Below are 26,398 nucleotides of genomic sequence, written 5' to 3'. Positions count from 1 at the left end.
ATTTCTGTTACCTTTCTTTCGTAAACACAAAGGGAAGTATGTTGTTTTTGGAGTGCAATTACCTCATTATATACAAGATCGTCTAAATAGTACAGTAACCGTGACCTTAATGGGCTAGTTGGACCAAACTAAAGCGTACTTCCCCTTCAAATAGTCATTTAGAGTGGACTGGAACATCCTAAACGGCTCTGCTTTCACATTTGACCACCAGCTCTTTGGAGAAAGTCTCACTGCTGATGGACCGGTAATGACGGCGTGAAGAAGACGAACAAAAACGGTAAGTCAACAACTGATTTGTCTGATAGACATGAGTATTCGTACGAGAACAAGTCTAGCAGCGTTTCTGCATGTGCACGTTGTATTTCTAGACAGGTATCACAATAGTTTGTTTTGTTTTAACTTAGAATGTACATGAATTCCGACTCTATTTGGAGGCATTTACTTTGTTGCCCAAGTACACTACCATGTTAGTCGAAAAGAGCAAACAGACTTTAAGCATTCTTGCAGAACGTAAATTGGTAATGCAAAAGGGCCATCAATGCCTCTTAAATCACAGTGTGCACAATGAATATCAAATTAATCAAAAACAGTTTTCATATTTGAGTAAGTGTTTGGAGCCGTTATTTAACTGGATGTTGTCCACAGCCTCGAAATTAGAGCCGTTGTTTAACTGAAAGTTGTCCAGAGCCTCGGATTTCAGCCTCACAAAGGTAATTTATTCTCTTATTTCTTTACTTCTTCATGAAAGCAAACTGGTTATCTTATTTTTTTTAAGTAAGACATTTGAAAACAAATGCTTTTACTTTGGAAAACAATGACGGATACCAAATCAGTTTCAAAAGGTTTAGTGAGTAGGCCAACAACATTAATTTCCCTCGTGTGATACTTATTTAGTTGTAAATGGCAAATAACTGCTTAAAAAAGGTTTGGTAAGACACTTTAATGCAAAATATTATTTGATTCATCGATTATAATAATCAATTGTAAAAATATTTCATAGTGACAGTCCTGCATGTTATTCATCTCTTAGGAGTCAGTTCTACTCCTTTCTGAGGCGCTTTTCCCATTGTGGACAATGATATGCTGTATGATGGGTACAGACTTTTCACATACTGTATAGTACTTTCTTGCTGTCTTTCCTTTCCACAGCCGTAGAATTGCCAAGTTCAGTTTTGATCGTGACTACAGACAATCCACGGGTTCAAGAAAAGCACGTTGAAGACTTTTAAGGTTGCTTTAATCAAATCCAAAACATTTCATTCACTATATGTGACCGCTTGGAGTGGGCAAAATGCACTGCATGTCCTGTTGATAGTCTTTTCCCAGATAAACGCCACTGTGAGACTTGTGACTGAAGTTGTTTGTGCCCACTGCAGCAGAGTCAACGTCACACTCCGCGTGTTGACGAACTTGCGGTGCTAAAGACAACACGTCCCGGCAGTGTCCCCAACACCCGCACACCTCCCAATCGAATTTCACCCTTGGTGAAAAGCTGCATCTACATCCTGTTGGTCCTACTGAAAGTACGACTCAATGGGATGAGTTGTCACAATCCCCTGCCTGCGCAGAACAATGGAGCATCTCTTCTCTATGTGGCCTGGTCTGCTCAGCATATGGACTGCACTCAGCTCAGGTGGTGCTGATTACCCTTTGCATTGTCTCTGCTGGTAAACAAGCCCCCGCATGACCAAGATGAGGCCATCACCAATGAACGCTGGCTAAATTCTGACGCAATGTGGAATAGTTTCATGTGGGCCATGGCCCACATACAAAATTTGAAAAGGGGTTTTAAAAAAAAAAACCAAACAAAACATTTTTTTTCTAATTGGAACAATATAAGATATGCTGTCTCTGAGGTGCAAACACACAATATTTTCTTCACATTGATATTTGGCGGAGCAACCAACAATAGCCACGTGGCCACTATACACACACACACTCCACTCGATTTGTTTCGGCTTACTCCCACATTGTGTGGATACAAGGAAACTTTTGTGCCATGCCATCCATTGTCAGAGCACATGTAATCAAGCCTCCGCATTTCGCTGGCCTGTCGCTCCCCCATGTTGATCCTCAGTTTGACTTCGGTCTTGGGTATGCTGAAAAGTCATTTGGTTTTCTACCACCGCATCAGCATTCCGTGGAGAATTTTAATTGTCGGGTTCCCGCAGACCTCGGCTTGATTTCAGGCATCCCTCACCGTTTCCCTTCGGCGAGCTCAGGCCGGTCCAACTTGGCAATTCCGAGGCCAACCGCAGTGGTAACGAGCACGTCAGTGGCAGCATTCCAGGCGATCGTAGCTCCCAAGCCTCATGGGATAGGGTGGTAGGGGAAATCTGAGAGACAGTTCATCCCCGTTTATAATCTCACGGCATCAACACTCCCTTCCGTGTATGTAACTTTTCACGGTTGGGTGGGCTGCGAAGATGGGTGTGACGGTCGTCATTATCAGTCGTGCCATTTTTGGTCCACTTTCGATGTCTAGCCAGTAGGCTGCATGATTCTTTTACTAAAATCTCATATGTGCTTTGTACTAAAAATGACTTTTCTAAAAGCAAAGTACCAACATTTATAGACAACAAATATATCACAAAATATTCAAAGCTCAATGAAACCTTGGCTTTGTCAATCAGAACTGGCCTTTCGTTAAGACAAAATCCCTCTTCGTCTGATGATAGAGAAACCGTAAAAAGAAATATGCTTGCACAGTATAAACTTTACAATTATGAGCTATTAGCTAGCCCTGTTAGCTTAGATGGTAAAGCTTGCTAGCGCCACATATTGTACTGTCACTAAACCACATATTCTCATTTTTATTCTAATTGTATTGAATTAATACCAGTTGTAAGTTTTTGAGAAGATAACTGTTTTGTTTACTTTGAAACAGACAAAGCTAGTGAACCGCGGTGGATACGTTCCGGACCCATTTAAAATGGATGAAAATCGCAGCGTTGTTCAAATAAGATGAAAAAGGTGCTTGAATCAAGCTGTTTAGTTGTTGCTCCTAGTTGGGGGGGTTTCTGTAAATATTTAAACACCAAATTCTCCAACCACACCACTTCATAACTAAAGTCAATGTGGCAGAAAAACTGAGAATAGTTTTTCATTTCTGTGGCAAAATACTGTCTCCAGTATATCTCCAGGATATTAATGGTGTTGTAGCATTTCTTTAATTGAGAAAATAATGTTTAATGACTGCTGTGATTGGCCAGTCTGCGTTTCTGGATGAAGCTGACTGAAAGGTAGATTGCTTGGATTCTCATTAAATACATGGATGGGTTGATTGACCAGTTGCACATTGTCTTGTTGAAGCTATGATTTCGCATGATGACATCCTGCCCGATTGGGTTTACTTGAGCCAAACTGTACTGTGACGAACTGATGGCAACTTGGGATGGAAGCTTCCACTGCACCACACAGCCGACCGAGCAAGAACACAGATACAGCAAGAACACAATTGGGCAAAAGCCTCTCTCACTGCCCGTCATATTGTCACATCACGTTGGCCATTTCGCTGGGTGGGTTGAACAGAGGCGGCTGTTTGAAAGGGAATAGCAGAAAGCCAGAACGGGGGGTGTGAATTTTAACGCTTGTTACTCCTGCTATGTTGCGTTGAAAGCAATTGTCAGTATTTAATCGTTGCGCATCGGCAGTCAACCAATTATCCCAATGTGTGATTCCCTATTGACAGCAATTTGCCGAGCCGTGTGTGAAAAACACACTTAAATGCATGTCTGTAGATAGAAACTGCCTAAAAGTGGCTAGTGCCTCAACAGCTTGATAAAATGTAGAAACATCTCAGCTTCAACCAAGTCAGCTCCCCTCTCCCAGCCCCTTCACCCACCCCACAACAGCCACCCACTCATTCCTAACACAACCACAGAAAGAGTTATGGGGTGCAAGTGGGTAAGTCCCACATGACTTTTCCTCCCAAACTGGATTCCCGCCTGTGTTGTCAGCACATATCGCACCCTCAGCAGGATATTGAAGCCTCTGGCTGGACACAAGGCCTTTTGTTGAACTGTTGTTTCACTGAGTCAGGCTGCCTACGCCTCATTGTGTGACCGGCTGCTTCTCAGTGCACATGAGTTGCCGCGTTGAATGACTCGGGTTTGTATATGGAATGCACGATCATATCCTAATACATATGCTCTGTATCTTCCTGATCCCGACAGGAAAGGCCCCGGATAGCCATCTCCAAACACCGAGGAGGAAGCGTATGCCTCCATTCTTAGCTCTGCTGTTTACTTCCTTTTTTGCTGTCATGATATTATCACAAGGAGGAGACAAGCAAAGCACATCCTCTAATCATGTTAGTTCCTGTAATGCCATCCCTTGTGATCGAGCTTTTCAAGGGCTCACTAGCAAGCATGTGAGATGCTGAATAAATGAATTGACCTAAAAGAGAGCATAAAGGCACTCTTTCCGGAAGGCTATTCTTGACGAAGTTTTCCTCTGTGTTGTGTTCTGCACAGTGGCCTGGAGTGCCGTCAGTTTTTTTTGTGGGCAGAACAAAGCTCACAGTTTTATTTGGGTCCTGTTGAAATGCTGCAATGATTCCAAAATCATGATTTTTTTGAGAAATGTCATTCAGTCAAAGCTAAGCATATTCCACTCCTTGTTAAGGCAGTTTCTTGCATGGTTTTAGAGACCGTACATATATGATTATATGCTCAACCAGTAGAGCAAGTCAGTGTAAATGTTTTGCTGAATAACTTTTATGCGACATATATTGTACAGTTACAGTATCAACCACGGTCATCCAAAAGTGTGCATACATCAGCGTCAATGTGACCTTTCCTTCGGAGCGGGGTCACACAACAACAAGCGAGTGGCCCTAAATGTGAATACTGCTCGCCTGTTTGTGAACGTGTCTCAGGCGTCTTTATTGTGACGTGATGCAGAGCGGACAAGCCCAGCATTGAGACATTCTTCCACTTCAAAGCCCCCCAGAGGGTTTAAAGGCCACTGGTTGAATAGGCGGCAGAGGGAGGGGCGAGCGGGGAGAACAGGTGCAGAGCATGAGAGAAGGTGTGATGGGGGCGGGAGTTTGGGGTCATTTCTACAGCCCATCTGCTGTCTTTTTCAGGGTCTGAAACTTTTGAAACACCCCTGCGACAGTGCCTGACGGCGACACGCTCCTTTGGCCGGCCGTGTGCCGTCGCCATGGCACCACCATGGGGATTAACCCCACACATGTGCCGAGTCAACCCGTGGGGGGTGTGCCTCTTTTGTGACGGAGCGTGGGAGGGAGGAAGACGGTGCACAAGGCTGCCTGGATTGTTGTGTGAAAAGGCACTCTCCACTCACTTTTGTCACATAAAGCAGCCGGGCAGCATGAATGAAGCCACGTCGTGGGGAAGAAAGAACTGGGGCATATTTCAATGTCATCTTGGAACGCCTAAAAGATCACTGATGCAAGCCAATTAGAGTTCCTTTTCAATTGGTCTTGTCTTTTCTTCGAGTTCTCTGGCTTCATCCCCCCATTCCAAAAATATGCATGTTAGGTTTGATGTGAATGTTAGTGCAAATGGTTGTTTGTCTGGATTGCTCGTGACCAGACAAGAAGGATGGACCATGCTCCAAGTCAGCTGGGGTATGGCTCAAGCTTACCCACAAGCCTCACAAAGACAAGCGTGACTGAAATGAAGGGATGGAGTTTGTTTAAGTGAGAGCCCTACAATTTGCCTGAAATGGCTGCTTCAAAGCAAAACACTCCACTTCCTGTTCAATTTTCATGCGTTCGGTTACGTGGCCATGCACACCCAATTTTGTGTCAGAAGCTATTTTGTGAGTACTGCTCGGGCATGTTGAAGACCCCTAAACCTCGCACATTAGGACATGTATCCAGAAAGGTCGTTTATTAATAAATGCAGTGATTGAAGAGGGCCTCCACATCCATGTTGCTGGGGCCCGAACCGCTGACAACCTGAAGGGTCCTGCCCTACAGAGCGAGGTCTATTAGAATGATGTGGTTGCTCACTGACAATTATGTCTCCTTACTTCATGTCAGAGAGTTCCTGAGTCAAGATGACGGCCATTGAGAGCAAAGAGGAGATCAGCGACACTGACAGTGGGATCATATTGCACTCGGGTAAGAAGCATGCCCTTGACTTCGAGGTTCCACGGCATGAAATTTGGTGTGTGTCGCCGTCTTTGATGAAGTTTGCTTGCGGGCCAGGTCCAGAAAGTCCCACGTCGCCCGTCAAGGACACAAGCACGCACACCAGAGCCCTCAAACTCAAGCAGCAGTCACTGGAGGGTCGTCTGGAGCTCTGCCTGCTGGAACTCAGGAAGCTGTGCATTCGAGAAGCCGTGAGTAATGCCTCAATCGTGATGATGCAGGCGTCGTTATCATGGGTGTTGCCCTTCCCAGGCGCCATCGGGCACCTAATTCAGGATTACCTCTCACGTTCACAACTGAAATCCGATCACGTTCGCCACTGAACTACTCTATTACAACGCTATTGCTCTGCAGTAGCTCACCTCACTAATCCCTGCCCAGCAGCCTGCAAGTAGCTTAACCGAAGCGGCAGTGGGAGAAGATTTCAGTCATGTGCATGCGATCGTTTCAGTAGTATATGAGAGAGTTTTGGACATTCTGTGTGGACTTCTAAGAGGACACATGAAGAGCTTTGTTTTACTTGGCGCACTGAGAAGTTGTGAGGAAACTCTGACCCAGGCCTTTTATCTTCAATATTTGCCGTTTTGTGCGAACAATAACTATCAGAAGACTGCATATTCTCAGTTGAACTGGTTTCAGCTAGATTTGTGGGTGTGAATACTGTAGACGGGAAGATGCAGAGCCAGAAAAAGGTCACAGCAACACAATGGTGCCAAAGAGGCCTGATGTAACAACGCCATTGTACAACATGAATCTTGAATATTATACTAAAGTAGCAAGGCTCACTTATGGACCAGCATGGGGGCACATAAAAAAAAATGAACATCAGTATTCCAACTAGAAATAGTGTGAAGGAATACCTTCATTCTTTCATTCATTCATTTTCCGAGCCGCATTATCCTCACGAGGGTCGCGGGGTGTGCTGGAGCCTATCCCAGCTGTCTTTGGGCAGTAGGCGGGGGACTCCCTGAACCGGTTGCCAGCCAATCGCAGGGCACACAGAAATGAACAACCTATCGCGCCCACACTCACACCTAGAGACAATTTGGAATGTTCAGTCAGCCTGCCATGCATGTTTTTGGAATGTGGGAGGAAACCGGAGAACCCGGAGAAAACCCACACAGGCACGGGGAGAACATGCAAACTCCACACAGGAAGGCCGTAGCTGGAATCTAACCCGGTACCGCTGCACTGTGAAGCCGACATGGCAACCACTCGACTTCCGGGTCGCCGTTAAAGAATACATTTTATCCGAAAAAGAACAAAACTGTATATTGTGATGATTAACCCAGTGTTTCCCAACCTGTATTTAGCCGCAGCACCCACTTTACAATAAAAAAAAAAAACCTCACTGCACATCCCCAAACGTAATTGTCCCCTTAAGTAGGAATTCTGAAATAATGACGATGGTAGTCCTTTCACTGACAAATGCCATCCGTCATTCAGCCATTTTCTTCCGCTTATCCAGGGTCAGGTCACGGGGGCAGCAGCCTTAGCAGGGAAGTCCACACTTCCCTCTCCCCAGCCACTTCTTCCATCTCTCTCGGGGCAACCCCAAGGCGTTCCCAGGCCAGACATAGTCTCTATTCACAAATTGATTTCTTCAAGTCTTTAGCCCACTTTTATTCTGTTGTTTGAACGGCAACAGGTTGCTACACAGGTTTATTGTACTTTCTTCCATCTTATGAGAGAGCCCTTTCTGGGAATACATTTTTAAAATTGTGCATGTCAATATCAGTGGATTTGCCATTTACAGGAGTCACATTCCGAACCTCAATGCACTGTCATGATCACATTTGTGATCTGTTTGAGAAAGAATTGAACTATTTTTTTTTCCTCTGCAGGAGCTGACTGGTAAATTGCCCTCTGACTATCCTCTTATGCCTGATGAGAACCCACCGCAGGTCAGGAGGAGGATCGGTGCATCCTTCAAGTTAGACGAAGGTCTAATCTATCTGGAAAAAGAGGTATGGAACATTCATGCATACATACCTTCAAGTTCATGTGCCTTGCGCTCCAGCCACACAGCTACTACATAAACGGCTAAGCCTCCGGCTGGGGACGACCTGGCGCCTAACTGGTCTGATATTTAGTGCAGATCAAAAGCAAAACGAGTGCATTGCAAAAGTGACTTCCAGTAATATGTATACAGCCTTTCACATTACCAAATGCCATGAGTCGGCATACTAAAACTGTTAAGGTTGCACTTGTCGACATCCTTAATCATTTTAGGACAAACTATTGATGTTGTACTTTCCAAAAAAGAAGAGGTCAGTGTCATGATATCAGTGACATTTTGTGGCTGTGTTTTGTGCAGTTGTTCAGTTTAAATTTACCATATCCATTTTGGTACATGCGTCTGGGACAAGGGACAATTTAGAATGTTCCATTAAACTGCCACACATGTTTTTGGAATGTGGGAGGAAATCGGAATACCCCAAGAAAATCCACACAGGCACGGCAGAACATGCAGACTCCACACAGGAAGGCCAGAACCGGAACCGAACCCTTCACCCCTGCACTCACTGTGAGGCCAACGTGCTAACCAGTCCACCAACTTGGGCTGCCCGCCTTGAAATATGTTTGTTTTTTTTCCCCCCAGTAAGTTTCTTTCCTATTACTATTCAATTTCACAGACATAATATAAATGGGGGGGAAAAATACAGAAAAATTGAGAAAGATTTTTCTCAATTTGAATTATATAAGTATATGATCTTAATAAATTCACTTTTGAAATGTTCACGAATTTAAGATCATAAAATAAGCCATCATACTTGTTGTTGGAGTGACGTCGCACGCCCTCCAGCTCAATTTAGTTTCACACGATATACTTCATATTGCCTTCCACCGTCTTTCTTGTCATCGTAACAATGAGAGCGCACTTCAAAATATGGAAGCAGCTCGAAAATAAAGTAATCATGACCTGGTCAATAATGACAAATTAATCTCTAAAAATCAATGAAACATCTAGCCCGAGTGTGTAGTGAAACTACCATGTAATATATGAGTTAGAATTTTTGAACTGAGCAACTGAAATAAAATGTCTCCACAATATTCAAACTCATTGAGATGCCCCAGTCCAGTCTATCTCCTGCTATAACTGAGTGTCTTGGCCGTAGGACTCTGAGTTGCACGGCCTTGAGACGGAGCTGGCTCTCCAGCGACAGATCTACGAGGCGGCGCGCAGACTCTCGCTGGAGGAGAAGCTCAGCAAGCCTCAGAAGAAGAGCCGCATGCAGCAGTGCAAGCGCGAGGAGAAGAAGGTGCGTGAGCTGCAGGAGGCCCTATTCCAGTGTAGGATCAGGAGTGAGTGCAGCTCTCCGTGCATCGGCGAAGCCACTGCTAAAAGCAAAGGTTAGTCACGCTTCTGCCCCCCTAAGACCAAATTTGGTACTGCACTAGCTTCAACTTGACTTTTTATTTTTTATTTTAATCCAGATTTGAACATGTCTGACGACAGCTCGCTGTCTGATGTGGTGGCCCTGGATGAAGGTAAGAAAAGACAAATATTCTCATCCTAGTTACTGGTCTGAGATGTCCATACATATTTGGCACACCTTCATAACCACATGAGGTCTAATGGAGTAATTCTGCTTTCACTAAGACAAAAATTCAAGTGGAACTGTCAGAACATTGCTTGACCAAAACAGTGTGACCTCAAAGTTGGACCACAATCTTTTCTATTCAATGTCATACAAATATAAGCTGACGTTAACTAGTCGAACATTCATGTGTTTGAAACAACACTCTTTGAATTTAATGACTAACAAGGCATAATAAACATCTCTAAACATGTATTCTTTATTAACAATTGCTGTCACACGCACAAGTGTAAAGGGAAATCAACCATATTTAGTCTGTCATGTAAAATGTAATTATCTTTTGTTGGCATGTGACTAACACATGACCTTGAGTTAGTCCAGTCATTGGTTTGCGCAATAAGCTAACATAGGAACAGACAAAACGTATGGACTCAAACGCACTATACGAGTCACGGGTACAAATTCAAAGTCGTTTGCTCACAAAATCTGCTCAATAGCGACTGAGAGTCCTGTCAAGTCAATGGAAATGGAATGAAAACAGGAAGTTGAATCATAAAACTGGCAACAGCACACACAATCTTTGGCTGGTCAGTCATCCACATGACGACTGGCCATGATCTTATTTTAAATAAATAAGTAGTATAAACCAGCATGGTTCTGTTGTGTTTTCGTGCTGGTCTTGCTGTTATCACCAATTTCAATTCCTTGGCATCCTTTGCTGTTTTTGTCAAAAAACAAAAACAAATCCCCAATCAATTCCAGTCGATACGAATGACGTTACCGCGCAGGTTGTGTAGCGATGTTATTTACTGGCGTGGCTAGCAAGAAACATGGTTCCTGGAAAGTTTGTTTCCATTTTACAAGAAAGCATAACAGGACCACTTGCAGTACCTGCAAAGTATATTATTTTGTCGAGGGGAGAAAACGGTACCAATATGCAAGAGCATAGCAAACTGTTGGGTTTGATGTCGTGGTACTTTTAAAAATGTATCTTCTTCACAGATACAATTAAGACATAAAACAAAGTACATGCTAATCAACCTGTTTCATCTTCTTAAAAAAAAAGGATTAATAAGAGAATCGGTAAAGAATTGTTCAAAAGAATCAATAATGGGATCGGATTCCTAAAAATCCTATCAAATCTCATCCCTAGCCAAGATTGGAACAGTGGAACTTTTGTTCAATGGGCAAACGGGTCTCGAAACTGAGCCACAGCGAATCAGCATGTTTCTGGGGCCCTGCCAGCCGCTGATGCCAGCTGGTGACCATCTGGAATCTTGCTCGTGTCACCAGCTACCAGCAGGGCCGCAACAACATATTAGTCAGTCATGTGTGACGCTCAGTTGCGAGAGTGGGTTGCGCAGTGACTGAATGTTTGAGTGTTTGATTCTTGACCGCTTTTGTTGTACTTTTGCTGCTGGTCTTGCGAGTGACACCAGCAAGACCTGTCATCTATCTTCACACTGAAACTCTGGCCAAAATTGCTTGGACATCGCCATAGTCTTGACCGTTTAAAAGACCCTCGTCCATTCCGAAAAAGCCACAAAAAGCCAAAGAGAAATCCCATAATCCTCATGTCAATCCAATCCTTTGATACCGTCGGAAATGAGGTTCACTGAGGTTGGTACGACATGGACAGTACATGACTCTTCACTGAGTGCTCTCACGCCATATGCTGACTTCTGCACAGACGTGGACTCTCTCGGTCCTGCCTTTGCTTCAGTCTCCAACCTGCGGATGTCCATTGTGGAGTATGAGCGCTCTCCCATCCAGAATTCTCCCTGGAAGGAGTCCAGTCTGGACCAGCCTTATCTCAAGGCTGCAAAACCTCAGCCTGCTGGCAGCAGCAGCTCCAGGTGAGAGTTTTAAATTCCAGCCTCTGTAGTAATGGAGCTCCATTGCGACTCTCTCGTGTCAGTATTTCCAAAATGTCTCCCCTCTCATTTTGTCATCTGCACCAAGCAGTACAACGGGAACGCAGGTCTCGGCAGACTCCAACAGAATTCCTCTCTCGCAGTTCATTAAGAATTCTGCGCTGCGGCAGAGTCACTCCGCCAGTGCCCCCTCCACACCAGAGCTGCATGTGCGCCGACAATACTCCCAGTCCTTCAGGTACACGCGACAAAACATGCAACAACAAAAAAAAAAAGAAGAAAAGTGCACACTACTTTATAAGCGCTGTTGCTAGGTTCCAAAATGTGAAGGAAACATCAGAATTTAAAGGAAGGCAGGGCACATGGAGACAAACAAACATCCGCGGTCACAATCACATCTAGGTAGTCGACTAGTGAGCACGTCGGCCTCACATTGCAGAGGTGCAGGGTTCGATTCCGGCTCTGGCCTTCCTGTGTGGCGTTTGCCTGTTCTCCCCGAGCCTGCGTGGGTTTTCTCCGGGTACTCCGGTTTCCTCCCACATTCCAAAAACATACATGGCAGGCTGATTAACACTCTAAATCAGGGGTGCCCAGACTTTTTGGACCGAAGATCTACTTTTCGATCAAGTAACCTCCCGGGATCTACCCTTACCTTACCCTTACCTCACACACACACACGCTATGATGAGAAACAGCCTGAAACTGAGGCATGCGATGCACTTTTGCAGCCTGTTAACTATCGTAGCTCACACGTACCGTTTTAAAGTGCTTCCCTGGGCCCTCCTAGGTTCCTATTCTTTGCCCGTGCCCTCGGTGAATTGTACACGAAGCAAACTCTGAATGAGAATAATGACGATAAAAGATAGAGCGCAACAGCTCTGACCACAAGCTGCAATTGCAGACTGCTGAGCGCTAACAACTTCCGGTGACGTCATCACGCGCCACCGTAAATTCAAGATTTACCTGCTTTGTTTGATTGAAAAAAAACATTTTGGGGTGAAAATGAGACTGATAGGATGATTAGGTGCAGCGTACATTAACACAAAAAATATATATTACTAACATGTACAAAGACACACAAATGGCTGTTTGTTTGTTTTCTCCTCGACACACCTCGGATCTACTTGGGACCTGTCTTCGATCTACCTGTAGATCAGGATCGACGTAATGGGCACCCCTGCTCTAAATTGTCCCTAGGTGTCATTGTGAGCGCGGATGGTTGTTCGTCTCTGTGTGCCCTGCTCTGAGCTGGCAACCGGTTCAGGGTGTCCTCTGCCTACTGCCCGAAGACAGCTGGGATGGGCTCCAGCACGCCCGCGATCCTTGTGAAGAAAGTAGATATGTGTGTGTGTGTGTGTGTATACACACACACACGCACAAAGTTTTTTTTTGGGCGGGGGTGGGATTACTATCAGCTGAAGTCAGTTTTAGTACAGTGTGACTGAATTGTAATGTGTTGCACTACTTTGACGACCTAAAAGTGTGCGTGATGTCGACACAGATTTCCCAAAAGTAAGCCATTTGCTGACAAAGAGTGCCCCAGCTCAGCGTCTCTGAGAGCGCGATCCCGCCTGCCGCAGCGACGTTGCGTTGCCGACTTCCTGGTGCTCTCCCCGGAGTCGTCCTCCTTGCGGGCGTACCAGTCCAGCTCGGAGGACAGCAGCTCCGAGCACTCCACCTCCTCCTACATGCCAGGCCAGGATGTGCCCACTGAGATCCCCAAGCTCTCCCCTCCACCGTACGGCTTCCACTCGGCAGCACCCAAGAAGATGCCACCAGGTTGCGGGAACGCGCCACTCCTCTCCCCTCAGGATTCGAGCAAGCACTTGGTGTCGGAAAGACCATGGCAAGAGGGCACAGCTTCTGAAAGGAAGATGCCCAAGCTCCCGCCCCCTTATACAAGGGTGATGCGGACGCCCTCGCTGAAGGAGTACCCCAGCATCATGCCCAAGGAGGTGGTGTCAGAGGAGCTCAAGTCCTGGCGCCAGCGCAGTCAGAGCCACAACTTGGTCCGAGGCTGTGAGGAGCTGCAAAGTCCACTGGGAGCCAAGAGCCCCACTTTACTGCACATGCCACCATTTAATCAGGTTGGTACGACGTCATCCGGCTGGGAGACTCGCACTTAAACGTCACTGTGCAAGTACAATGCTGATCTCGTTTAAGAATACCACTTTTTTTTTTTTCCACTGAGCTTTTTTTCACTAAAAGAAAAAAATAATCAAACAATTTAAAAAAAAACCTCCCTATTTTTACCTTTCTTTTTCATTAAGACAAATAACATTTGTCATGATACAAGTGTGTAGTAACATAATGCATACACTGTATATTTTGTGACCAGTTATAATCAATGCTTTATGTCTCCAAGTCATGACACTAGTCCATAATAATGTGATTTGATATATCGCTGGCGTCGAGCGGAATCTGTGCACCTCCATGATCAGCATTTTTCAGGAGATGAGGAAAAAAAGAGCCTGTTTGTTCAACCATGAACATTGCATCATCAAAAAGACCGCAACCTCTTTTCCACATTTTTGACTGGGGAAAAAATAACACGCACACATGTGGACTGACCTATTAATTTGTGGGAAAAAAATAGTTTTCACACACATACACGAGATAGAGAGAACATCTGAACTTTATTTGGAGTTACTCAAAGGACTCCATTATAAGAGGGTGTGGACACTTGTGCAAAAACTTATCTCCCTTTGTTTTTTTATTCTCACTGTCTAATACAGGGGTGCCCAAACGTTTTTGACCAAATATCTACTTTTCGATCAACCAACCTCCAGCGATCGACCCGTTACAGCGCACCTGCGCATACACGCGCACGTACTGTACACATACAGGTACATGCCATGACATACAGCCTGACGCTGAGCCATGCGAAGCACTTAGGCAGCCTGTTAACGATCGTAGCTCACCCGTACTATTTTAAAATGCTTCTCTGGGCCCTCCAGATTCCCATTCTTTGCCCTTCCCCTCAGTGAATTGTACAAAACAAACTCTGAAACAGAATAATGACGATGATGAACGATAAAAGATATAGCGCAACAACTCCGATCACAAGCTGCAACTGCAGACTGCTGAGCGCTAACAACTTCCGGTGATGCAGTCACGCATCACCGTAGATTAAAGATGACCTGCTTTCTTTTCTTTTCTATTTTAAATACTTTTCGTGAAAGTGAGAATGATCGGATAATTAGGGTGCAGTGTGCATTAACACAACAAAGATATTACCAACATGCACAGAGACACAAATGTTTTGGGGTTTTTCCGCTCTACACCCTTCGGATCAACTTGGGACCAGTCCTTGACCTACTGGTCGATCGCGATCGATGTAATGGTCACCCCTGGTCTAATAGATTTCCTTTTTTCCCTCAATTGACTTGTATAGGTCATAGTTCACATTAATAGAGGAAAAAGTTTTGGAATAATTTATCTTGATCTCTTTTTTTTTTTGTACTGGCATTTGATCTGGGGTGTGTAGACCTTTTACGTCCGCTCTATGTGGTATATTATTTATGATAATAAATAGTTATTTATGATAGTGTGCGAGTTCTAAATGCCATTGCTGTGTGCTGCCCGAATGCTGGCACCCCTCGCCACCATCTGATGTCATGACACCCTATGGGCAGATGGTGCTGCTCTACACCGACACTGAAAGCATTTCTATTCTTTTGTGTTTTCTCGCAGGGTTCAGGTAATTTGGTTCTCCAGAGGGCTGCAGACGGGACCCCAGTCCAGTGGTTTGTGGCGGAGGACCATGAAATAGTGAGCCAGGTGTAGCTCACCTTGAATAACGCCTTTTAGTCTTTGTATGATCTTTGCTAGCTAGCCCTTTCTATCGTTCCTATTTAAGTCTGTATTTATTAAGTGTTTTGACTCTTGAGATTATCCCGTCTGCAGCAACTGTGCACCCCCAGATGAGCATACCTCTCCCTCGTTTGTCATTTAAAACTTCACGTCAGGTATTTATGTTCAAATGTTTTTTCTTTTTTTTTTTTTGGAGATTGTTCTCCGGTTTGGCACTCATAATGTTTTCTGCAGAACTCGTACAATTTGCACACAAAATGTTGACCAAGCATTCCTAATATAACATTTTTCTATTTATCATCTATTTGAAGGTTGTTGTTCATGCCTACTTAAGACTACTACAGGGTTGACATAAATGTATTGGTTTGTGTGTAACATATCGTTCAAATGTAACATGGAGTATGTTGAATTGGAAGATTTATTATTCCTCACTGATGACTTTGAAGGTGCTTTGATGACTGTTGTTCTTGCAGAATGTCGTTAGACTAACCAGGTCATTGTAATTATTTTCTATATTTATTTAGTAAAGAATGTACAACTTAACGTTGTGGACATTGTCTGTTTTGGGCATACGTTTTTACAAAACTACAAAGCAGAGAGTGTGGATGAAACTATGATGGCATTGTTTTGAACATTCATTCATTTTCCGATCCGCTTTATCCTCACAAGGGATACGGGGCGTGCTGGAGCCTATCCCAGCTGTTTTCGGGCAGTAGGCGGGGGACTACCATCCGCACTCACATTCACACCGAGGGACAATTTAGAGTGTTCAATCAGCCTGCCATGCATGTTTTTGGAATGTGGGAGGAAACCGGAGTACCCGGAGAAAACCCACACAGGCCCGGGGAGAACATGCAAACTCCACACAGGGAGGCTGGAGCTGGAATTGAACCTGGTATCTCTGCACTGTGAGGTCGACGCGCTAACCACTGGACCACCGGGCCGCCCTGTTTTCAACATGTAAAAAAAAAAAAAAAAATCCCCACATTCTTAATGAAAGGTCTGTGACATTCTTTGGCCAAATCATAGAAAGGGTCAAGAATTGGAGCACTCATCCACACATTCCACTTGAAATCACTCGTTGTTGGGGAGGCGGTTCCGTGTTGCGAACGGAGCCGCAGTGACTTGTTCTCAAACGGCCTGAAGGAAAAGTGAGCATCCCAAAAGTGAAGCACCGTTTGTGTTTTCCTCGTGGAGTCGGCACTTGAACATCCCAACTCAGCAACCGCCCACTCACAGCCACACTTTTAGTTACAAACAGGCAGCTAACAAAATACTTCCTTTTTTTTGGACACATACTGCAATGGGAGGGCAGGCACTCCAAAGAGCCAACTATTTAGGTATTTATTGGAAAAAGTATATTTCCTGTCTTCTTTTACCTTTTCTTACACAAAGAGAAAAATCCAGGTGATGAAGGAGAGAAACACAAAGACGCAGAGAAGCAGTGAGCGGCGGCAGGCTTGACGGCGCTGTCCGCAGGACGAGCCATCTCTGAAGACGACAGCCATCAAACATCATCTTCGTCATCACCAGTGCATTCTTTTATTGGGATCTATTATTCAATAAAAAACGGAGACTTACACGGAAATCCGCCGGCAGATGTTGGACTTTTTCTTCTCCTTGTCAGCCTTTTTCTTTGCCAAGGACGCTTTGCTCTTGTACCTCTGCCTCGTTGTGTCCGGGGCGCAACTGAAAGACCATCATGGGGAGGCACATTTGCAGTTCGGGATAAAATTGATCATTCGTGAACTAAACACGTCACTGGCTCCAATATTAATAGTCAGTTGTGATCGTTTTGTTCAACCGTTGTGTTTTACAGGAGAATAATTGTATTCAAGGATCAAAGAAGCTGTTGGACCAGTTTTGGCTTTCTATTGCATGGTTTTTATATCATTCCAAGATCTTCCTTGAGTTAGTTACGAGCATCGTACTGTAGAAAATAAAGGTAAAATTGGAAAAAACGTGATTAAAGACAGGAAAGTGTGTTATTGATTAACTTTAAAAATGTAATTAATTGACAGTACTATTTATATATCGTAATAATTCTTAAAATTACTATTTTGCAAAATATGTAATTTTAGACATTCTGAGATGAACTGTGCATCCGTGCAGAAACTGTGTGTTAAATTGAGGTGGAACAAGGTGTGCGTGTGACATCAAATATAATGGTACTCTTTGAGTACTACTAACATTCATTTGCAAAAAATTGCGGGGGGGGGGGGGGGAGTCTTTGATCCTCTTTTTGCCCCTTGTGTCAGTGCAATCCATTTAGGATGCGTCAAGATAAAAATATTTTAAGAGATGAGCAAGACCAACAGAAATTGTATAAGGTGGAATGAATAGTACCATTTTCTAAATTTCAGCCTTTCGGGGACAGCGGTGACTACAGTGGACAGCTTATCATGTTATCAGGTTATCATTATTGGTGCATGAAAGGGATAAACTTGAATTCAATTTCACCTCCAACATACAGTCTCAGGGCAGGTAAATAAATAGCTCACAGACGGTGTTCTTCAGAATATTTAAATTGGCTCATACTAAAATGTCCCAAGTGGTCATAATGTTGCGGTCCTCCTAAATGATGAAAACAGGATGAATAACCTCTTGTGCGGCACCTTTCCACCAGCAGTTGCTTTGCACGGGACAGAGCACTCTGGGATGGGAGACGGCTGGGGAGGTGGCCCCCAGTGAGGCGCAGGGGCAGACACTTCGTCGAGATCAAGTGCCCTGGAAGATGAAGAAAAGCTGTTTGAGGAAGAAGAAGAAGAAAGGAGGACAGGAGGTGGCACGAAGCAGCACCTGCCATCCACCGAGCAGCTGTCGTCCTTGTTGATGCCGCTGCAGCTGGATGCCGAGCTCAAGCAGGGAGATGAGCAGGCGGGGAACAATTTATGGCTCCGGTCAGCCTCCTCACGAGCAGCCCGCTTCTTGGACTCGCGCTTTGCCTTCTGGAGAGGCTGACTCGCAAAGAAATCATTTTCATGAGAACACACGATCTAATACGAAATATCATGGCAAGAGTCAGTGATCCCATTGATTCGTTTGAAATAAACTATTTAAAAAATAGCCAAATAAACGATTTAATACAGTATTTCCGTTTAACATTATTTCTTTATTTTATTATATCATTGGCTAATTCATTATAAATAGATGGAGAAAAGCAAGGCTGCCGTGAATTTCAAACATCTTTGAAACCTGTTGCGCACACGCTCGCGCGCGCACACACGCACATCAGGCTCAAAATTAAATTTTTACAAATGAAATATATATTTGTTACAATTAAAGATGTTAAGGAATGGGTGTATTGTATGCTTTACTGTTTTTTGGTAAAAGCTCCGGGGGAAAATGTCGTAGTTTGGGTGTGCTTGTTGCACTATCATCACACCCTCTTCTGTGGGATGGGGACATTCAAATAAGGCGCTTTTTTGAAACGTTTTGAATTGAGCAGTTTCTTCATTAGATATTTTGGGAGAAAAAAGTAAAGACATTTTTTGAAAATCTGAGTAAAAAATATGTTTCAGGACACATAAAGCTATTCTCTGATTAATGTTCAGCGTAATTATCAATCTCAAGAAAGAAATGATGCTGTTGCACTTTTTATTTAATTTTTTTCTGGTTCCAAAAAAGGTGATCGGTAAGTCCCGAATACATACGGAGCCACTAAGGTGACATGGAAGGAAAAAGAAACTTTGTGTTCACTCGCAAAGATTGCGAGCTAACGCAGGGGGGGTATTTTTATTTGTTGTTGTTTTTATTTATTTTTTTATTTGCAAGGGAACGCTTTTTTTAATGTACGTTCAGGTCATCTACCGGGTAAATGAAAGCAACAAGGATGGAGAGTTTTCATCCTCGGGCGAGTTTATTTGAATTTTACTTTGAGATTGGATTCAAATACAAATACATAAAATCTGCTTTGATCTTCCAAATAAGCGAAAGACATCTGACGCGTATTGTCGTCTCTCAAACAGCCGCGCGTTAGAGGCTACAGTATCCACGCACGTGCATTTTAAAAACTGCGTTATTTACCCAAAGTTGTTTCTTTTCCTTCCATGTCACATTAGGGGCTCCGTAGCTTCATACATACAGTATATAGACAACCTTAAAACTGTCTAGATCCACCAGTGTGTGAAGCTGTATTCATTTTTATATGTACTGTATAGGTGCAAAAAAAAACACCAGCTAGGTAAGAAATCAAAAATAATTATTTTTCAAGATTTTGACGTTTCAATACTTTGACGTGGGCTATCGAATGATGACTGATTCCTTGAAACCAAAGAAGTGGCGGATGGGGAAAAAAAACTTCAGTTCTCCTGCGTCGTCACTCAGTGTAGACGTCTCCAAGTCCGGTCCTCAGGAGCCCGTATTCAGCCTGTTTTAGATGTCTCCCTCTTCCAGCACAGCTGATTCAAATGAGGGATCGTTAACAGACTTGTGCAATGCTTGCCAATGAGCTTCCCATTTGAATCGAGACACATCAATTTTTTTGGGGAAAAAAACAGGCTGGCCAGAGGCTCCCGAGTCAAATGTTATTTTACTCTATGCTGAGAGTCGCTCAAAACGAATACCCAACACTACAAAAAGAATCAAATTCGAGAATTGTATGGGACTGCATTGAAAACGTGGAACAGGAATCGGAACCAGAATCATTCCAGTTCAAAAGATGCCCCCTTCCAGTCGTTGCTTTGTTTTGGTGTCAATCCTTTGAACTACTGGCAATGACTCCTACATTTCCAAGAAATATACTGTATATATTTGAAAAAGGGCTAACCAATGGAAATTCTGATTGGCTGGTAACTTTTTGAGAGTCACGAAACACAATGACTGGTGTTCAAAAATGTGAATTTCGAACCCTGCTCAGTAAGAGAAGCCTCACCTGGATGTCACTTGGAATCAGTGACACGCTGACTCTGCGGCGACTGCCATTCTGGTAAAGAGCAGAGGGTTGAATGCGAGCAGCGGCAGCCATCTTGCCACAGACAACATGTTACCTGTTGAAAGCTTTTCTTCCAGCTGTCACTTTCATCCAGATCTAGGGGTGAAACAAATCCGGACAAATCAAACACAGGAAAAGCAAACAAAAACGTAAAGAAAAACGATGAGAGACCAAGAGGAGCTCCAGTGTCATCGATGCTCCTGCAGGAGTTCTGCTGCTGGATCATCTTCTTGGCCTCCTCCAGCACTGCTTCATGTCGCTCCAGTCGCCTCCTCACATTCTCCACGTGAGCCACCATCAGCTCCACTGCCCGACTCACACGAGCCTCCTGTTGTACATGGCGGCCAGCAACTGTTAGGCACTCACCGGTCCAGATTTTACACCATTAACATAACACGTATGATTGTCAGCACCCAATACCACAGGACAATTGCTCAGAATGAAATTCAATTTTGAAACTATTCTTAGCAGATTACACTGAACAAGAATAGAAACTCAACACTTGTTTTTCTTCTCCCGTTTTTCACGCAAAAAGGCCTCGCTCTGTTGAAATCTGTCCGAGTGAGCACTTCACCTTTGACGAGATTGTCCATCCACCTCATAGGTGTGGCATATCAAGATTTTGATTGGACAGCATGATTATTGCACAGGTTTGCCTTATAGGATGTCCACCGTAAAGGTTCGCTCGGAACTGTGGAGTTTTATGAAACACCACAATGCCAAAGTTGTTGCCCCGTGAATGTTTATTTCTCCACAATGAGTCGTGTCCAACGGCGCGGCCTGCTTGCTAGCGACCGTCGAGGTGCCCATCAGCAGGCAGATCATCTTTAACCAACGGTGGCGCGTGACCTGCATCACCAGAAGTTGTTAGCGCCCAGCAATCTGCAATTGTAGCTTGCGAGCTGTTGCGCTCTCTCTTTTCTTATTATTATTCTCATTCAGAGTTTGTTTCACGTACAATTCACCGAGGGCACTAGCAAAGAACGGGAATCTGGAGGGCCGAGAGAAGCATTTTAAAATGGTACACATGAGCTACGATAGTTAACACGCTGCAAAGGTGCGCCCCATGGCCCCGCGTCAGGTCTCGACGAAGGTGGGCATTGATTTCCTTTTAATAAACTTTTGCGCCTACTTTATTTTTCTGTTTCATTCATTTTCGGAGCGGTTATGTCTATTGCTCATCATGGCATGCGTGTGCAAGTGCGCGCGTAGGCCAGCGAGTGCGGGCGGTAATGGATCAAAAAGTAGCTCTTCGTGCAAAAAAGGGTTGGGCACCCCTGATCTACATGAAGGTGGAAAATCCATTTCTTAACAGATTAGGTGTCTTGCGACACCACCTGGCCACCAAATACAATGTCTTCCATACCAAAAAGACTCAATGCTTTTGCCTCCACCAAACACCAAAGCAGCTGAAGTAGCCCCACTACTCGTTTACAACTGAATGGGATATAATGGTTGGGGCATGCCTTCAATTTGGAGCATGGCTATCCAGATAGCCGACCTGCTCCATCCTGCTCCTCTCAATGCAGAGGAGCAGCGGCCCTACTCTGAGCCCTAGGGGAGAACCTGGACACCCAATGGAGGAAATTCATTTCATTTCAGCAGCTTGTAATCATAATAAAGTTAATAACACATTGGATTTATATAGCGCTTCGGGTGGAGGGGGCAGGGGGCACAGATTGGGGGAAAAACAATGACAACTATAGAACAAGGGACATCAGAAATGAAAGGAAAGCCAGTTTGAGGAGGTGGCTCGGAGAAGGGATTTGAAGTTTTCTCATGAGTCAGAGTTCCGGAGGGTGGGGGACAGCGGCGGCGAAGTTTCAGTCAGCAGCGGGTTCGGCGCCACATCAGTGCTCGCCTTGTCAGATTTGGAGGAGAGCTGATCATCTTATGTTCGTTTGATGAGCAATGGAAAAGTCCACTCCTGCCGACCACGTGTAACGAGCAATACACTAAGAACACAAACAGCTCGTACTGCAAAATCTCATTGAAAGTCTGTCTGATGTTTATCCTGAAAAAAGTGAACAATAAATAACTTGGCTGCATACAGGTACCTGGTGCACTGCTCCAAGAACCTCGGCCGTGTTGGAGATACGTTCAACGGTGCCAGTGAGGATGTCTAACGACAACTCCAGCCTCTGCAGGATTTTACTGCGCTTGCTGTCCAGACACAAGCCCTTTAGAACCTATAAAAACACCACAAGCACACATTTTACTGTACTTCATTGTCACTTCACCCTCTTTCTGCTCATGTGATGGAAAAGTTGCTTTGAAATTGTTCTCGGTTGTCATGGTAACGAAAGCTGTACTCGGCATTGCAGTACAGGGGGTGAGTTGAAAAGTGGTTTACTTCCAAGAGCTTTTGTTAAGACACCGGGAGCTGTTTGTAATTGTAGGTAAAAACGCAAAACAAAATGCCTTGTTTAAAGTGTCCATCTTGTTGTGCACCGCGCGCACCTCCAGCGTCTCTCTGCCTCTGGACAGCTCCAGCAGGACGTTCTCCTCAGCCAGGTTGCGGGCATGCTCGTCCGCCTGGAGCCTCTGTTTCAGGGTGTACTGGTCGCAGCGGAAGGCCAAGGCGATCTGAATGAAGTTCTTCTGTGAGAGCGACGGCGAGGATGCCCAAAAAGGAACACAATTTGCCGTATCGATTTACATGTTCCAATTCATACCTGTAACAATGGTAGTAATGTATAGTACGGTGCGTTTTGATTATGTGATTGCCACGCATGGCGACCCTGCCCTGAGCAATTTGATTTATTCATCTATTTAAGGATGCATTCACACCTACGTTTACAAACGCATTTTTTAAGCTCACAAGTACCGTATTGGCCCGAATATAAGACGGCCCTGATTATAAGACGACCCCCTATTTTTCAAGACTCAAGTTTGAAAAAAGACTTTTTGAACACCAAATTAATTTTTATACAGAAAATAATTACAGTACAGCTGAAACAAATGATTATAACAATATATTTGAGAGAAAAAGCATGTTATTTTGCCTCATTCAAATCTTAACATCTGAAGATTTAAATATTTAAAAACTAAAGTGCAATCACATTCGTAAATGAATGGCTTCTGGTTTTTGAAATGTAAATTACATCATAACTTCTCCTCAGCTGCCGGTTAACCTGGCCGATCTTCGACCCACTTTTCTCCAGATTGTCGCTACGTTTCTCCATTTTCTGTTATCTCTTCTATTATTTTCTTCTCTTTTCTTTCTTACCGCTGTTTTTTATTTTTCTTCTTTGTGCTACCGCTATTCTTATTTTTATTCTTCGCGACAGGGGTTCGCTTTGGCCTGAGGAGTCAAGTTCAGCATTCGCTTCAATGGTATCTGGCGCTATCTAGCGTCGTGAATGGGGATAATGTCTAGACCCCGAATATAAGACGACCCCCACTTTGTCAGTCTTTTTCAATGCAAAAAACACCGTCTTATATTCGGGACAGTATGGTAAGTAGCCATTGTGGTCCAATACAATTCGCTGCAGCCATACTCCACGTGTGTTTGTGAGAGCGGGGAGGGGAGTTGGGAGTCTTTTGGTTATTTGCTCTGCACTTCTGCACTGTGCTACCAGTCGTCCATCGTGTCGCCGTGCATGACACTTACATTTTAAAAACGAGAGGACCTCTCAAGAAAGCGAAGGCATGAAAAGTGAGTTTTAGCAGCTGACCTTGTTATTGGAATCTCTAAAACTATAGAAATAAACAAATCTCTTTTTGTCAATGGACGCTACAGCTTCGCGTTTGCTTTCAAAACTTAGCTTGTAGCAGACGTGTGCACATTTTCAGCATGACGTCTCTGATCCACTGGTGAAAGGACACTTTGATCCTCTCCTCTTTCATCTATAACTGCTTCAGAGAACAAAGTGTATGCAGAAAAGTGGTGAAGATTGCACGACTGTCTGTGTCCTATGTGTTGTGTTGTGTAATTTTTGTTATTTTGACTTCAAAATGGCGCCGCGTGAGTGGCTGCCTTTCCAGCAGCTCCTATATTTTGTTGTTCTACTTCTTCCTTTCATAACTTTGCTGCTGTGAATTGGGAATTTCTCCATTGCGAGACTAATAAAGGTTTTCTTATCTTATCTTAAATGAACTTACTTCCAAATCAGTCTCTGACATCTCCCCACTGTCAAGAAAACAAAAGCTCAGTTAACACATTCAATCTACACAGTAAACACATGATTTGTGGATATCAGGCTGAGACCTGTTGAAGCCCACTCGATCTATGATGGACAGCTCGTTCCAGTTACTTGGCGGTGGCTCCTCCCGACTGCTTTCTGTCATTCAAAAGACGCGATTACCGGTATAATTTGTGTGTTTTCGGTGCAACACTTATTGATGACAGCCCAAGATAATCAACATCAATGTTGTCTTTGTCCCACTTGGGCAAATTTATCCATCCATGACCTTAACGGAGGACCTTAACCTCAGGAGGGTCGCGGGGATGCTGGAGGAACATTGTAATTATTGTTCACTTCTACCTTTTTTTCATCATGTAAGTCTCAATCTTGATTACTGGTTATGCATTTTTTTAAATAAGCAGAATGATTGTACACAGCCTAGAGGCAGCTTGTCCGCTGGTGCTGTCAGTTCCTTTTTCAGGAATTTTTGAGTCACAATTTTGCACATTTATGACAGTCGACAGCATTTGTTAACCAAGAAATACAGTAAATAATGTAATTGAATACAATTATAAAACACAGTAGTATATTTAGAATCTAAACATAAACTGAACTTTTAGATACCAAACATAAATCTCGGGTTCGATCCCGCCTCCGGCCTTCCTGTGTGGAGTTTGCATGTTCTCCCCGGGCCTGTGTGGGTTTTCTCCGGGTACTCCCGTTTCCGCCCACATTCCAAAAACATGCATGGCTCAAAATTGTCCCAAGGTGTGAGTGTGAGCGCAGATGGTTGTTCGTCTCTGTGCGCCCTGCGATTGGCTGGCAACCAGTTCCGAGTGTACCCTGCCTCCTGCCTGTATACAGCTGGGATAGATAGGCTCCAGCACCCCCGCGACCATTGTGAGGATAAGTGGATTATAAAAAGGCTATGTGTAAATGTGAAACAATGACCACATGGACATCAGTGCTTTGGATTTAAAATAACCTATGCACTTCAGGCAACCAGTCCTAGGGATAGAGCATACTATCTCAGGAGTGCACCCAGAAACATCATGAAATCTTTCATTTTAACCATTACTCCTTCAAAGATCATATTTCATAACTTTGCTGCTGTGAATTGGGAATTTCTCCATTGCGAGACTAATAAAGGTTTTCTTATCTTATATAAAACACAAAATGTGCTCTCTCGCACCCAGACCCAGTCTAGGGCACACCAGACACCACAAGGAACCAAAAAAAGTATGTTCCTTAAGGTCTGATGTTGCATTTTGACAATTTTGAAATCTTCAATTTACATCCATTACCGTCAGTGCATTCTGGGATCAACCGCATATTTCCTCATTTTCACTATTTATTTTTTTGCATCTGTCTGCTTTTTAACAGCACATTAAATATACTCAGCGGATTGCTGTTTGGGGGGGGGGGGGGTTAGACCCATAGGACCCTCATGTTTACCTGTAATGGAAAGGAAACCTACCTGAATCGCTGCCGTCGTCATTATGAAAAGGTGCCTGGCAGCCATTGGTCGCCACATCCAGCTGAAAGACAATGGAGCCTCTGCACGTGTGGAATTTTGGTGAATGTTTCGCTGTCGTTGACTCACCCGAGGGCGCTCGATTGCATGGACGGAGGCCATCTCAAACTGCTCCATTTTCTCACTCAGTTGAATGCAAATCCTTAGCTCTAGCTCATAGCTATTTTATGGTGGCTGTTTCGCGTATGGACTCGCTCTGTGCCGTACTGAGAATAGATAATCCCATTATGAGATCCACAGTCAAGGCAGAAGAGGACAAGTCGCTTTGCACCTCCTCCTTGCCATGTTTGTCTACAGCAAACAAAGGTTGACAGTTCTCAAGTTGACATCACACCTAATTTGGAACTTTAAATTTCTAACACCAACACTTGTGTGAACATGACGGAAGAAGATTGATCCGGCAGGTTTACGACCAACAACGCGACTCATTGAATGATCGTGTTTCAGCACG

At 44.1% G+C, this 26,398-nt stretch overlaps 2 protein-coding genes across 9 annotated transcripts; one reads left to right on the top strand and one right to left on the bottom strand.

Annotated features, from left to right (window-relative positions):
* Positions 1-189: 189 nt before the first annotated feature.
* inavaa (innate immunity activator a) lies at positions 190-15,896 on the top strand. Of its 3 annotated transcripts, XM_086126572.1 has the most exons (11): positions 215-277; positions 646-710; positions 6,014-6,094; positions 6,182-6,315; positions 7,969-8,091; positions 9,244-9,478; positions 9,563-9,616; positions 11,357-11,522; positions 11,629-11,778; positions 13,042-13,627; positions 15,234-15,896. In XM_086126572.1, exons 3-11 carry the CDS (start codon positions 6,031-6,033, stop codon positions 15,324-15,326), a joined length of 1,605 nt encoding a protein of 534 aa, XP_085982698.1. In that variant the 5' UTR covers positions 215-277; positions 646-710; positions 6,014-6,030; the 3' UTR covers positions 15,327-15,896. The 3 variants fall into 3 exon arrangements, with proteins under 3 accessions (XP_085982689.1, XP_085982698.1, XP_085982707.1); XM_086126563.1 differs by lacking the exon at positions 646-710 and having other exon boundaries at positions 190-277; XM_086126581.1 differs by lacking the exons at positions 215-277; positions 646-710 and having other exon boundaries at positions 727-6,094; positions 11,632-11,778.
* A 45-nt stretch (positions 15,897-15,941) lies between these two features.
* On the bottom strand, positions 15,942-26,164 carry irag3a (inositol 1,4,5-triphosphate receptor associated 3a). Of its 6 annotated transcripts, none has more exons than XM_086126621.1 (13): positions 26,017-26,164; positions 25,891-25,951; positions 24,497-24,569; positions 24,391-24,418; positions 22,747-22,911; positions 22,344-22,475; positions 20,458-20,614; positions 20,342-20,382; positions 20,227-20,277; positions 18,153-18,310; positions 17,955-18,080; positions 16,935-17,042; positions 15,948-16,844 (listed from the first exon to the last, which is right to left on the bottom strand). In XM_086126621.1, the coding sequence occupies exons 1-13, from the start codon at positions 26,062-26,064 to the stop codon at positions 16,739-16,741; spliced, it is 1,254 nt and encodes a 417-aa protein (XP_085982747.1). In that variant the 5' UTR covers positions 26,065-26,164; the 3' UTR covers positions 15,948-16,738. The 6 variants fall into 6 exon arrangements, with proteins under 6 accessions (XP_085982729.1, XP_085982747.1, XP_085982721.1 ...); XM_086126631.1 differs by having other exon boundaries at positions 15,955-16,844; positions 22,747-22,887; XM_086126603.1 differs by having other exon boundaries at positions 15,942-16,844; positions 20,342-20,614; positions 25,891-25,970; positions 26,017-26,143.
* Between the last annotated feature and the right edge of the window lie 234 nt (positions 26,165-26,398).

This window comes from Hippocampus guttulatus, chromosome 1, assembly GCF_054856545.1.
Source record: "Hippocampus guttulatus isolate MCC_2025c chromosome 1, RoL_Hgut_1.0, whole genome shotgun sequence".
Lineage (NCBI taxonomy): Eukaryota > Metazoa > Chordata > Actinopteri > Syngnathiformes > Syngnathidae > Hippocampus > Hippocampus guttulatus.
Note: the sequence above shows the minus strand (reverse complement) of the source record. Positions and strands in the feature narration are given on the sequence as shown.

What these genes read in the sequence shown, in the direction of transcription:
- inavaa (XM_086126563.1), top strand. Translation starts at nt 6,031, where the DNA reads ATGACGGCCATTGAGAGCAAAGAGGAGATCAGCGACACTGACAGTGGG. An exon ending in TAATCTATCTGGAAAAAGAG is followed by an intron (nt 8,092 to 9,243) that starts GTATGGAACATT and finishes TCTTGGCCGTAG; the next exon opens with GACTCTGAGTTGCACGGCCT. An exon ending in TGTGGTGGCCCTGGATGAAG is followed by an intron (nt 9,617 to 11,356) that starts GTAAGAAAAGAC and finishes ACTTCTGCACAG; the next exon opens with ACGTGGACTCTCTCGGTCCT.
- irag3a (XM_086126595.1), bottom strand. Translation starts at nt 26,064, where the DNA reads ATGGAGCAGTTTGAGATGGCCTCCGTCCATGCAATCGAGCGCCCTCGG. An exon ending in TGACGACGGCAGCGATTCAG is followed by an intron (nt 24,570 to 25,890) that starts GTAGGTTTCCTT and finishes TTTGAATGACAG; the next exon opens with AAAGCAGTCGGGAGGAGCCA. An exon ending in GGAAGAAAAGCTTTCAACAG is followed by an intron (nt 20,278 to 20,341) that starts GTAACATGTTGT and finishes GCTCTTTACCAG; the next exon opens with AATGGCAGTCGCCGCAGAGT.